This window comes from Glycine max, chromosome 16 (assembly GCF_000004515.6).
Source record: "Glycine max cultivar Williams 82 chromosome 16, Glycine_max_v4.0, whole genome shotgun sequence".
Taxonomy (NCBI): domain Eukaryota; kingdom Viridiplantae; phylum Streptophyta; class Magnoliopsida; order Fabales; family Fabaceae; genus Glycine; species Glycine max.
The window spans coordinates 31,402,009-31,416,494 of record NC_038252.2 but is presented as its reverse complement, the minus strand read 5'-3'; the positions used below and the strand labels follow the sequence as shown (position 1 = coordinate 31,416,494).

The following is a 14,486-nucleotide window of genomic DNA, read 5'->3' as shown; positions in this document are numbered from 1 at the left end:
ACTCAGAAGTTATGTATTGTAATAATTAATATTGGTTGAATTTTCTTCTTAATATAAATTTCTTTATATTATATTGTAATTTTTTTCGTAAAAAGGACGTAACCTATATGTTGTCTGAGATTTGTTAAAGTAAATTGTAAAATTAAGTAAACTTTAATGAAACTCTTTTATCATCTTTCATAAATTCCTATAATTTTTTCTTATATATATATATATATATATATATATATATATATATATATATATAAATTGAGAGAATTGAACAAATTTGGGGAGGGTGGCATGGTGCCATCGTGGAACAATGTAGCTCCGTTCCTGAATAAAATGTTTTTCATTAGAATTTGAAATGAGAAATAAAAAAAATGCCATATTGGGAATAGGATAAAAAAAATGTTTACATAACTATAGTTTTGATAGAATGTATTTAATTATATTCATCGGGCCCTAAACATAATATGTAATCGTGACTAAAATGCATAATTTCACATTGATGCACCAAAATGAAATTATTTAAAAAATTTCAATTACTAAAATGGAATCATTTGAAAAAATATATATAATTAAAATGATATCATTTAAAATAATTTTATTGTAATTTGTGTGCCACATCACTTACACAATCAATGATTAATGGACACATCACACTTTTCTATTATCATATTTAACATTCAAGTTAAATGAACCAAAAGGAAATATTTAAAAATATAAATAATCAAGACACTAAAACATTAAAACATAACCTAAAAAATCAATTCTAAAAAAGTGTTATTTTAACCCTTTTTAATGTAATATTAATTATTATTATTTTTCTATTTTTACCTTTTAACATTATTAATGATGAACAGTAGAAACTATAAATGAATTAATTATGAAAACATTAATTTTGTAAAAAAAAAATTATATTCTTTATTTACAAGTTTTTAGTGCTCTATGTGTCACCTAATAATTATCATATAAGAATAAAAAAAAATCCAAAATAATTATTATTTTATTTTTCAATGTAATATTAATTTTTTATTTATATATTTTATAATATTAATATGGAAAACGAAAATTAAAAATAAATTAATAATGATAAACTTAAATTTGTAAAAAAATTGTTTTCTTTTATCTATTTAATAATATTTTTAGTCTATATAAAACAGCATGATAAATATAGAGGAACTGAGGGAGTAAATTTTTTCATAAAATTTTGGCTTAAATATCTTAAAGATTTCTAATAAATAAATTATTTCTTTTTGGTCCTCAATAATTTTTTGGTTATATTGGATTTATGATACATTAAAACTTTTAAATGAGGTAACATCTTGCCAACAAATCTTTCTAATAAATTTATATATAAAAAAGTTGTTGAAATGAGATTACATAAAAAATATTTCAAACAAAAAGTTTTGATATATCATAGATATAATATAACATAAATTTTTTATTAGAAATCTAAAATAAAAATCAATCATTAAGGACTTCAAACATGCTAAAAGTTTTATACTTTAATTCCTTAGCCAGTGACAACATCGATTAATATTTATTTTTAAGAAAAATAAAGTTTCTCAACGTTGCAATTTGCATGTGTGTTTCATTAGCATAGCCTAAAAGTGTCTGTTGTTAGTTTGAATGAATGTAAACAAGTAATCGTGGATGGTTGTCTGTGATAGCCGCCGCTTATCAAGGTGGACGATGGACCTTCAAATTAATTGAGACATACAAACGCCAATCGCGGAGAGAAAACAGAAAGTTCTGGCCCAATAATTAATTCAACAAATCAGTAGTAAAAATAAATATATTATATTTAAAATATATATATAAAAAAAAATTGGATTCCTAGAGATATGACTTCACCCTTCTAAATATTGAATTCCTAGAGATTTAAGATAGCAAACCTTAATTAGAATTGGATTTTTGCAGAGACCTTATAGGAATATTTAAAAATTAGTTGAACTGGTGACATTTTAATCATGTTGTTCTCTTTTACCAGTAGAGCTAACTCTTATAAGTGAAATTATTCGTTTGAAAAATCGTGAAATAAAATTGATTTGATTTTGGTGTCTTTTATATTTAAGTTGTATTATCTACTATTAGAAATCCATTTAAACGTGAGAAATGATACTTTGTATAATGAATCATACAACAAAGTGTATGGTTTTTTTTTTTTTTTTTTGCCTTTGGGATACAATTTTGAATATTTTTTTATGAATATGAGATGTGAAACTTATTTAACAAGATTTACTTAGGTGAAAATTATGAAATTTAATTAATATTCGAATAAAAAAAAAGTTAAACATTCGCATGTAAAATGAGTCTCATGAGTAATTGAAAAACAATTTGATATTAAATTTTTTAATTTTTCAATTGTTCTTTAGATTCGTTTTTCATGTGACTTTTATAGTGTGTTATGACACTTTTTTATTCAAACAATATTTTGATTCTATAGTTTTTACTTTTATGTATATGAATTTAATGAAACAAGTTTCACATCTCAAATCAATAAAGAAATTTAAAATTATGTCCTAAAATTTAAACCATCATTATTTTAAAAAGACCATTTTAATTCACTTTAAAAATATAAACGATTAAACCCAACTTTTTAAATAATAAAGCACCAAAATAATTATAATAAAAAACATAAATAACTAAAAGTGTATTTTAGCCAAAGAAATAAAACATAACGAAAAAAGTAAGATCATGATCCATTCCATTCCGTTACTTAACCTCTATTTTTCTCCCCAAATTTGATAGAACAAATCATTTAGATTATAAAATGACTATTTGATCTTTGCAAAGTTTAAACTTATCACCTTCTTAAGGATAACATATTTAAAAAAAGAATACTGTGGGAATTGAAAAGTTATAAGTCGTTCTGTTCTATCATTTTTTCAATCAACAAAATGAAATCTTTATTCCATACTGTTATAAAATATCCAAACAATGGCATTTTTACTCCATCCCATTTCAATTTATCTTATTCTATTATAGTTGTATTTGTTCCGTTTTATTCTCTATCACTAATCCAAGCATAGTCTAGTCTAACAAATATGGAAAATGACTTTAACCATTCAACCATAGAATACCCAATAAAGCAAAAACAACGCCTGTTCTCTGTGATCGAATCATCTCTCTGTTGCAAAGCAATGCTCCTCTAGAATGGGGTGTAAATACGTACAAATACATTATAATATTTAAGTCGGCGAAAAAATGCATGTTTGTTATATTTGATTACAAGGGAATGCCCCTCTTATAGAGAGTCAACCTTGTAGTTAGGTGTTTCATGCAATAGCAAGTTTAGTCTACACGCAAGTATAACGAGATCACATGGTACATTTAGTGAAAAAGGTGCATTATAGAGGTGGGTTGACCCTTTGAGCCATTTTTCTTTATTTTCATTTAAACATTTACATAAAAGTGCATTAATGTCGGCAGTCATTGTTTCATTTTATGTTAAATATTTTATACACTTTTTACTATCCATACATGATACAAATCAATATTACATTACACTTCCATTTACCATTAACTTTTAGACGAAATGTAAAGAGAGAAACTCAAATCTAACAATTAAAAAACTACAATGACTATTGACTAAGTTCAAGCAGTTAGACCTAGAGAGACTAAAATTACACGTAAGCTAAAGTATGGAAAACAAAAAAAGTGACAATTTAAATCACATGGTCCATATCACCTGACTATTGCAATTTGCAAAGGCAGCATCTTGCTATTACAAACCTGATCCAAACATTGTGAGCCATGTCAGTCTTTAATGTCACAATGCAATGTCAGTTTTGCATGGCATTAAACAACCATCTCAAAGCTAAAGTCAGGACCACATAGCTCAGAAGTTATAACAATTTCGAACATACACTTAATATCTTTAATCCCTCTATTCAGTTACAAAATTTTGTCCAAAATAATTGAAGTATTCGGTACACCCTAGTTATCACTAAGTGCTTCTCTGTCATGACTCCTCTTCAGCTTCAGCAGAAGCTATTTCTGAATCCAATTTGTTTATTAATTGCTCGCTTACATGCTTAGCCACAGATATCATATCAAGAATGATGCTTGGATCCAGCCCTACACCTCCACGTTTGGTTATGCCGCAGATGTGCCCTTGCCTATTAACAGAAATAGAAACAGCAGAGCTCATTTGTGATTCCTCTTCTGATGTTGCATCTACAATATAGTGCCTCCCAACCTAAAAAGCAGAGATGGTAAGAAATTATGACATATATGGTCAATCTGAGATAAGAGGTGGCAAAATGTGTTCTGCTAGCTGTCCCAGCTTGATGAAATATAATTATATAAGACTTGAGCTTTAAATTTTGAGCACCACTAATTAATCGCAAGTCTTTTTAGCCTGATTTGATTATGGCCCGGATAAGGCTTAACCCACCAAAAGCTTTAAAAAATGGGGCTTTAACAATATGCTTGAGCTTCGTCTTAGAGACTTGAATTGAATCGGGTTTTCTTCTTGCCCAGCCCACATAAGGAAGGGTGGCCCGTTTTGGCACTTCTACTCTATGAAGATAGGATAGCACATGTATGTTACCTTAGTCAGTGTAACTATGACAGGGACTCTTGATGTGTCAAACTGCAGAAACTCCTCATCGCTTACGTCAACTTCTGGATGCTCATCATTTGATGTTCCAGCAGCAACTTGGACTCTTGGAATACCTGTATTGCTCAAAGCAGCCTAAAAGAATAATAGTTATTAGCTGCATTGGGGCATTTCCAGTTAATTCTGAAAATGGGTTTGCATTCAACATCATAGTAGAAAAGGAAATCGATGTGGAAAACCTCCATGAAACAGATTCCAAATTTGTTTGAGATATTACAAAAGATTTAAGAAAACAGATAGTAAGAAGATATCTTCAGTTGTACCTTAATGAAAACAAATAATTTCAGGTAACTTCTAGTCATTTCAAAGAACTGCTATTATGTTTGTAACATTAATAGCTAAACTATAGTAAATGAACAAGAAAACTTAGAAAGTCAAAATTATTGAAAATTGAAATCATCATAAAAGGATGATCTCTGAAATGGTAATTATTTTAGTCAGGAATCCATCATTATCGTTGTTTCTAGCATTCCTAGTAATTGTTCTCTTTTTGAGTTGTACCTTAATGGCAGCGCCTAGAGCATCCAACAAATTTCCATCTGAACTAACAACAAGCCCATCTATGTAAAGATCCCAACAAATTTTTCCTTCGACAACAATAAGCGATGAGAGATCAATTCCAGCACCTGAAGGGGAATATAAAAGAGCTAAGAGTTCAACAGCTATATTAAAAAGACGCAACAACATGGAAGGGAAAGCATAGTCTTCACTATAGGGGGAAAATAGACCTGCTCCACTTTTACCACCCAAGAGACAGCGTTGAAGAGCATTTGACAGTTCTGCTGCCAACTCATCACCCCCTCTACCCTATATAAAAGCCAGAGATTTAGAGCACCAAATAAAATATTAATTTTGAAGCATTAAAAGATATTTACGGAACAAAAATGATAAATAACACAATAATAATAGAAAACACTATCATTGATGAAAATCCAAAGCTTATTAATCCAATGCACCCACCATTTAACTCTCATTTAAAGCTTTTAAAGATTTACTTGTTTGTTTTGCTATCAATGTTCATGGTACTTAAAAGAGTTGAAGTTAAAACATGAAGAAAACCAAAATACATGGATGACTTCATTAAACAAATAGAATGAAGAAAAACAATAGAATATGCAACCTCAAAAGCTGGCTCTGCTGTTGAACTGCAATCAACATATATAGAGACTTTTCCTTTGTCAGGTTGCAACAAGCTTGGCTTTCCAAGTTCAGCCTGCACTTGTGTAGCCAACAAACATATCATGGTTAGTAAAACAACTCAATATATTTAAAAGAATTGTTTATTATAGTATTTAACAAAAATATATTACAAGTCAAGAAATAAGAAATCAATCCAAACATTTTAATTTTTACCCACCTTAACGCTGGCAATGACATCTGTGGCACCCATTCTGACTCTTGCTGAACCATTGGTCTGCCATGAAGTTATTTATCAAATACATAAATTAAAACTATTTAAAGCAAAAAATAAAAATAAAAAATCAATGCTCAACTAGGGTCAAATCATCAGAATACCCTGCCAAATGTCAACTGATTAAAGCATTACCTGGGGAATCACTCCAGTTTCAACAGAGATTGGTCGATATGTCAATCTCTTTCTACCATCACAACGAAGATCTTGAGCAATGCCACCTTGGATGAAATGTGTTTCTCCAAGAGATAAACCCACCATTCCTGCAAAGCAAGAGTTTTGAGAAATCTCATAACTATAAGTACAAAGTGGAAACGGTTGAGTACAGTGTTGTTAAACTATTTCTGTATCAAGCATAGTTGTAAGACCAGGATAGTAGTGCTCTACCCTGTTACATTCTAAAGTAGTAAGTATTATGGACTATCCGATTATCCAGATTATTGCTGTAGGAGAGGAAAATGGTCTTATTAATAACGTTAAATCCATTCTCTATTGGCATTCTTAGTACTATGTTCATCTTAGTAGCATGCTTCCCTCCATTTGCAACCATATACTCTAAATATCATTTAGAGTGATTTTCCCAACCTGCCTTTGAGTTACCAAAGAATTAGGATTACTACGCAAAACATAAATAATTGGTCTCAGGCCTTAATTAAGAAAACATAACCAACCAAATAGGCCCCAAATCTTAAATTGCCAAACAGATTCAATAGCAAGGGACCTGAGTTTTGAGGACAAAGTACTCATAAAAATAAAAAATCAATTGCTAGTATGCCACAATACAAGCACTCATAATAGAGAACAAAGTATTTACAGGACCTGATTTTTCTTCTAAACTTTAATTTAAATTAGAATACTTGAAACCAATCATCATAATATTTACAAAGCATTTGAACTTTGAAGACCAAAATGGAATTCCCAAGTCTAACCGCAGGACCACAATGAGGTGTTAGCCAAACTACATCAGATAAAAAAGGAACAAGAGAAACCACCTTGAAAAGAATCACAAGAAATACTAGCAAATATAAGAATTCACAAGGTTATAAACACAAGCATCAAAATTAAAGAACAATATAGAACTATTTAGCTTGCATTCCCCGACACCAAATACTATATGTGCAATAGCTGCTATGTTAATGAATATAACATATTTCACACCAACTAAACAGTCTTAATGTCTTATAAGCATGTAATGCTAGAGCAGAAAAGCATCATAAAATGAAATGAGTTTCTTACGAGATAAGATAATAAATCCAGCACACTAAGAATCCAAAAATAATGGACCAAAAAGGCAACACAAAGAAGAATCATTAAGTACAATGCAATCTTTGAAAGACTATAATAATCAAAAGAATGAAACACATGCTGGTTTTACATCTTTACTCTTAAAATCAAATTTACCAATGTAATCAAAGGCTTGACAATAGGGTTTTACACCTCTGGTTATTGAAAGCACTGCCCCTGCGGTGAAACATATGCCTTAGGTGCCCATCTAACTAGCTAAAATAGCCAGAACACTTCAAAAAAATAATTAGTTGGTGGGCTTCAAAACAGCTATACAACTGAATCTGACGATGATTCTGTGATTGCACTCATTGTCTGATATCTACTGTTTTAATGAACTTAGGGACTTAGGTTTGCGTTTGCCTAATCAAGGCCGTTTGCATCGTTTTGTTATGATTTTTTTATAAAAAAAAATTGCAGGCTTCCATATCAACTTTAGTCAAGAACTTAAACATTTAGATCTTATAATGAACTTTTATCATGCTTTATCACTTAAACATTTTGATGTTTTATTACCCCGCAATTCTAATTAAATTAAACCATGTATGCAAAGTTGGAAACAAAAAGTACACCCATTTCAACTTTCAGAAATGTTAAAGTATAGTATAATAACAATAGAGATCAAGTGATAGTTGAAACAAACCAACAGTAGCCACACATTTCACCCACAAGTTGTAACAATAATGCCAGTGATAATCACTTAGCACAAAAGAATGCAAGAGAAGGCAAACAAAGTACAAAACTTGACATTGAGTATTGTATTTTCCTTTTCTTGCCTTCTTTCAAGTGTGGGCACAAAGTACAAAACTAAATCAATTATACTTTTACAACTTCAAATTCAATTATTAGGATCCCTTTTCTTATTATTCCATGCTTTGAGTTATATTCCATCATTCACAATAATCGCTCTATAATGTAATTTCTAAAATAATAATAAAATAAAATAAAATAAAATCTAAAGCTAGGAGCCTAGTCCGTAGATCAAACATTAGAACCACCACACCATGAAATTTTCATTGAGAAGCAAGTGTAACTAACAACGTTCAAGCAAAAGGGTATCAAAATTAAGAAAACCCAGTTAGTTTAAAACCGAAAAAAACGCAACTTGCTTAAGAAAGCAGTTAAATATGTGAACATAGCAGTTGTAACAACTAACAACGTGAAGAAGCAAAGCTCATACCTTTTGTCTTGAAATATAAGAAGTTGGTGACTTCGAAGTTAGGGAAAGTGAGAGAGGAAGCGGTGATTGATTGTTGAAAGAAGATGACACAACGAAGTGATGTGCGGCAAGGACACCACGACGAGTGGCGCGGCAGTGATGTGCGGCCTCCTACCCTATTGAGTATACACGAACAGCTATGTTCACATAATAGAAAATACTTTATACTATCAAATATATTATATATTTTTTCTGTCAGTATATAACCATTATCTAAGTTGGATCACCACATTAATGGAAAAACTATTTTTTTTATTCCTAAAAAACTAAAAATTTATAATAACTCATATAAATATAATACTAAAATAGTATCAGTAAATTTTAAGGGTATAAGGAAATCTTGGATTTGATTTTTTTATTTTATCAATCCAATTCAATCTAACTTTAATTAGATTAACTTAATTATTGAATATGACCATAAAAGACTATCACCTTTTAAATCTTGGAAAAGAACTAAGAAATTCTCAAACTAAAAAATAATAAAGAGATTTTCTTGATAGAATAGTAACGATATTTTTAAGAATCGGTATTTATAAATAATTAATATGATGAGAGAAACTTATAAATATATACTTAAATTTTTTATTTGACAAATATTAATTGTTAGTATTATTATTTTTCATCAACAGTAGAAGTTAAACTTCAACATCTTCTCTTTTCATCCTTAAACTAATCTTATATCTATATATACTCACATTATCATTTATAAAATAAAGTATTACCTTAAAAATAAACTTTAAAATAATATATTATCTTAAATGAGATGTGTTTAATTTAGTGTTTATATATTAATAATTTAATTACATACGAATTAGATTGAATTAGATTAAATTTTTATTGAATCCAAAACTCTAAACTCATCAATTTTAATATGTATCATTAAACCAAAACCAATCAAATCCAATTACTCAATCCAACCCAATTTTTTTTTTTTTGTAAATTGAGTTAGATTGAAGAGTTCACGGATTAAATCCGATCCACTTCCGGCAATGATAATTTCATACATTCCCGTACGTTGCAAGATACGAAAACTACAAATACACAATTTTTTCCTTTTCTTTTTATAACATTTTGTAAAATCAATGTAATATTTTTATTCTATGAAAAATATTATAAATAATTTCTTCGTTCCTATGTTTGTATCTGCCACTATGCTAAACATTAACCACTTTTTTTTCCAAGGGTTCTATCCCTTTCAATCCTCGAAAATAATTCCCCCAAACATATTTCAAAATTTAACTTAAACTAATGTTCTCATATCCCTTTTTTAGATAAAGAATGTTTTCCTATCCCTAAGATGCGGGTAGAACATGGTTTTTCATTTTAGGCTCATAAGATTATGAACAATTTATTTTCATGCTCAAAGGGCATCACAAAGAAAAGCTTTAAGGGTTCACTTCACAGTCTTATTGGCTAAGTAAAAAGGACAAAAAATTGTCTTGATGATTTTTATATATGTATGTCAATCATATATTCCAAAAAATTAAGCAAAACCAAGTGCACAAATCCTAATGGTGTCACTCACAAAGAATTTATCAATCAAGGCACAAGATACTCACAAGTATGCACCAAGGCTAAGTTCAACTACGAATCAAGTCTATGATACCACATTAGTGCACCACAAACGCATACATCAGTTAATTATATCAACTCACATCCATAGAAACTAAAACACCAAAGGATCAGTCATACTCAAAATGAATCCAAAGAATAGGATAACATCAAACATCAAAATCACACTAGTGCATCACAAGTCACAATATAGTCTAAACTAAAGGGTTTATTATCCTTTTGGACCCTTTTCTGTGTGAATTTCCATTTTTAATCCCTCATAATTTTTTGTCCATTTTTATTTCTTAAAATAAAATTATTTCACTTTTGACTTGTTATTTAGATTTTTTTCAAGAACTAAAAATGAAATTAATTTATTTTTAAGAGAACAAAACCAGTTAAAAAAATGTATGAGAAACTAAAATCGAAAATCCATGAAAGATGATGAACCAAAAAGTTAATAAGCCCAAAACTAAAACAACATGAAACTAAACACAATCACAATAGTGTAAAGTCTAAACATAAACTAAAAGTAAAGAGAACATGAGACTAAAATACAAGAAAAACTAAAAACCCCACAACACAAAAAAGAGAATCAGGGGTGGCTCTATCTGCTACACACCATGCTCCTCATCCTCCTCCTCACTAATTTCCTAATGATGATCATTTTCTTCAGACTCGGGTTCCTCACCATCCATCAGTGATGACCCGGAGTTCATGTCTCTCGGCAGAAACATCCATCAGGACCACAATGAGGTGCTAGCCAAACTACATCAGATCAAAAAGGAAAGAACTATGCAAGAGAAACCACCTTGAAAAGAATCGTGAGTAATGACAACAAATATAAGCATTCACAGGGTTATGATAAACAGGCATCAAGATTAAAGAACAATGTAGAAACATTTAGCTCACACTGCTATGTTAATGAATATGACATATTTCACACCAACAACAACAATCTGGATGTCTTATAAGCAAGTAATGCCTAGAGCTGAAAAGCATAAAAAAACAAATTGAGTTTCTCAGGAGTTAAGATGATAAATCCAGGACACTAAAGTAATGGAACAACAAGGCAGCTCAAAGAAGAAACAATAAGTACAGTATAACCTCTGAAAAACTAATAAGCAAAAAGAATCAAACATGTTGGTTTTATATATCTTTGCTCATAACATCAAATTTACCAGAGTGATCAAAGGCATGACAATATATAGGGTTTGACACCTCTGTTTGGTTGAAAGCACTGCCCCTTTAGAGTGAAACACATGCCACAGGTTCCTTTCTAGTAATGATGCTTATCTAACTTGCTAAAATAGTTAGAATACTTTTTAAAAAAAAAAAAAAAACTAGCTGGTATACTCAGCTGAATCCAATGATGATTCCATTTTTCTTTCTCGACAAGTACACTAAATATGGACACCCTTCTTCTCAGTGGAGTTTCAAACATTGGTTCTTCACATTGCGAGATTGGAAGAAACAGGTATTGATGTTTCAAAACTTTTTAGCAAGGATGAATACCTTGAAGTTATTTTTTGACACGAATGAGGCTTAGCATTATTGCTGGTGTGAAATATGATACAACCTTTGCTCCACTTACCAAAAAAAATCAGTCTATGTGACTCTTTATAAGAATTCATTCAAGTTTTTTTTTATCAACTGATAAGGAATACAAAGCAAGCAGAGGAGATGTCACAGAGAGACCTAAGAGGAAGATCGTGCCACCCAAACATTTACAAGATTTTGTTTAACAATTAGTTAATGATGCTTAGTGGGGTAGGAAATGATGATAATGTCTTTTGTCTTTTTATTTTTTTTTTAAACACAACTTAACTTTGAAAATAGCTATATAATTGATTTTGGATATGTTATATTCGATTATGTGACATTGATATAGAGCTGTGAATTTATAAAGTGAGCATATAATCAATTATGGAAAGGTTATAATCCAATTATATGACTTATACAAGTGTCTGAAACTTTTTACATGACCATATAATTGATTATGGCCTAGCCATAATTAATTATATGTCAATTTTGTATATTTTATTTTTGTTTCAAGAGATCATATAACCGATAATGATCACAGAATCGATATGGTCTTTAAATGGCATAATCAATTATGTGGGGGACATTATGGATTATATGACTCATAGCCTTATTTATTTAGTTTGAGAAAATAATGGTGTGTTTGGTTTGCATTTTCATTTTCTGTTTTCATTTCCTGTTTTCATTTTCAGAAAACTGTTTTTATTTTCAAAAGATTAGAATTCTGAAAACATGTTTGGTTTGACTTCTTGTTTTCTGTTTTCATGAAATAAAAATACTGAAAATTTATGATATATTGACTTCTTGTCTTTTTGTATTTTTATATTTGCTTAAAATTACATTCATTGTCACCGCAATTTCATTTTACCCGAAATGAGGTTTCTGTTCTCAACTGAAAACACTGAAAACGAAAATTTATTGTTTTCATTTTCTGATTGTTTCCTGTTTTCATTTTCACTGAAAATGTTTTCAGAAATCCAACCAAACACATTTTTATCACTGTTTACTGTTTTCTGTTTTCAGTGAAAATGAAAACAGAAAACAACCAAACCAAACACCCCCTAAGAAAAAAATATTTTTTGTGGTACTACTATTTCATAGTAGAAATTTTGCACATGAGACCCACTCATCTTGCAAGTATTTTCACTCTGTTTCGGTGCTGCTAAATGACTCAAAATCCTATCGTCCCTAGCTCTCCCTTCCCTGAGCTATTTCTTTTGTAACAAACAGAATATAAAGGACTAAAATAAAAATTCTTTGTTTTATATTATTTAAGCCATTCCAAAAATATCTTTAATATTTTTGAAATTAATCACCTCTTTTTTTTACTTATTGTTTCTCACCTAATTAATTAATGTTTGAAAAGAGAACAGTGAATAATTAAATCTTACTTTGAATACAAAACAAACTATTAAAATAACTTATGTTTTTATTTGTAATTTTCATATAAAAGGAAATTTTCTGGATAACTTAAATGAAATAGATAATCTAAAAATTACCTTTCATCTAACATATATATGATATATATTCAATTATAAAATTTATTTTCTTGACAAAAAATATAAAATTTATTTAGATTATCAATTAATAATATAATCAATTACAAGAATAATCTTTTTACAGCTAATCCAAAATTTTGATTATTGTTGTTTGATTTTATCAAAATCGGTAAGAAGGATTAACATGGTAAATAGTTATAACTTAATAATTGAATTGATATTTGATACTACCAGTTATACTATAACTGTATGCTAAATAATGTAAATATAGCAAACACTATATATGGTCCGATATGGATATAAAAATTCTTTCTTAAACATACTTTTAACCAACAAATAATAGCTATATATACTAATGTGAACATGTATATATTCGTGGAAGTGTTGTCTCCTTCAGTCCTTCTCTTTACTATATGTATACGAGACACGAGTGTTTGTCACATTCTTCGTCCTTGTTCCTTCATGTTAACCAAAGGAATCAAAGTTCGCTTTAAACACATGAAAGATTCAAGAAAGTGTAGCATTAGCGAGATACTTAAGGATTACCCGTCATGCATGATTTTTTTTTTTTTGTTATGTACAATGGTAATGGTCGCGCTGAAATATAAATCTAGAATCTCATTATATTATCTCAAATCTTTTATCAGTAGACGGGTCCTAATGGTTCTCATCATCATGCATGATGTAACCTTAATTAAATATCTTTTAAATATCAAACAAGAGACTTAATACATGATTATATAGTAGATAACTAAATATATAATTTAGGATAAATAGTTATTTTCGTTCATAAATATGTAAAGTATTAATAAATTCATCTCGAAAAGATAAAAATTCAAATTTTAGTTACCGAAAATAAAAAAGTATGACAAATTTATTCATTCCTTAACTTTCATCCGTTAACATTAATAAAAGAGTCCACATGACATAGAGGAACAAAAATGTCACAAAAATAATTACTAATATGACCATTTTTTTTATTGGTTATCCAAAAGTGAGTCATAGGGACGAAATTGTCATGTAAAGTTTTAAATTTTCACTTGTTGGACTCATTTTTTTTTACTTGCTTTTTTTTCTTCCCGCACTCTCGGAATGCGCTTTCTCTTCCTTACCTTTTCTTCTTCTCGCACTCAACACATTTTCTTTGAGGAAGGACTCTCGGAACCTTCATCTCACTACTAGAAAAGTTCCTTTTTACGTCGTCATATCTGCATCGGTTATATAAAAATCAATATAATAAATGATACAGTGGCATTTTTGAAAATAAAGTAAACTTTTTTAATCCAGCTACAACAGTTTTTATAAAACCGCCTTCGATGTGAATGTTACGAAGACAGTTTTATAAAAATCGTCTTTGTTAGTCAACCTAAC

The 14,486-nt window shown here is 29.4% G+C and overlaps 1 protein-coding gene across 1 annotated transcript; it reads right to left on the bottom strand.

Annotated features, from left to right (window-relative positions):
* Window positions 1-3,672: 3,672 nt before the first annotated feature.
* LOC100818134 (exosome complex component RRP42) lies at window positions 3,673-8,670 on the bottom strand. The gene is made up of 8 exons (XM_003548006.5): window positions 8,485-8,670; window positions 6,156-6,283; window positions 5,967-6,023; window positions 5,730-5,822; window positions 5,338-5,416; window positions 5,111-5,235; window positions 4,541-4,684; window positions 3,673-4,186 (listed from the first exon to the last, which is right to left on the bottom strand). The coding sequence occupies exons 2-8, from the start codon at window positions 6,279-6,281 to the stop codon at window positions 3,950-3,952; spliced, it is 861 nt and encodes a 286-aa protein (XP_003548054.1). The 5' UTR covers window positions 6,282-6,283; window positions 8,485-8,670; the 3' UTR covers window positions 3,673-3,949.
* Window positions 8,671-14,486: the final 5,816 nt, after the last annotated feature.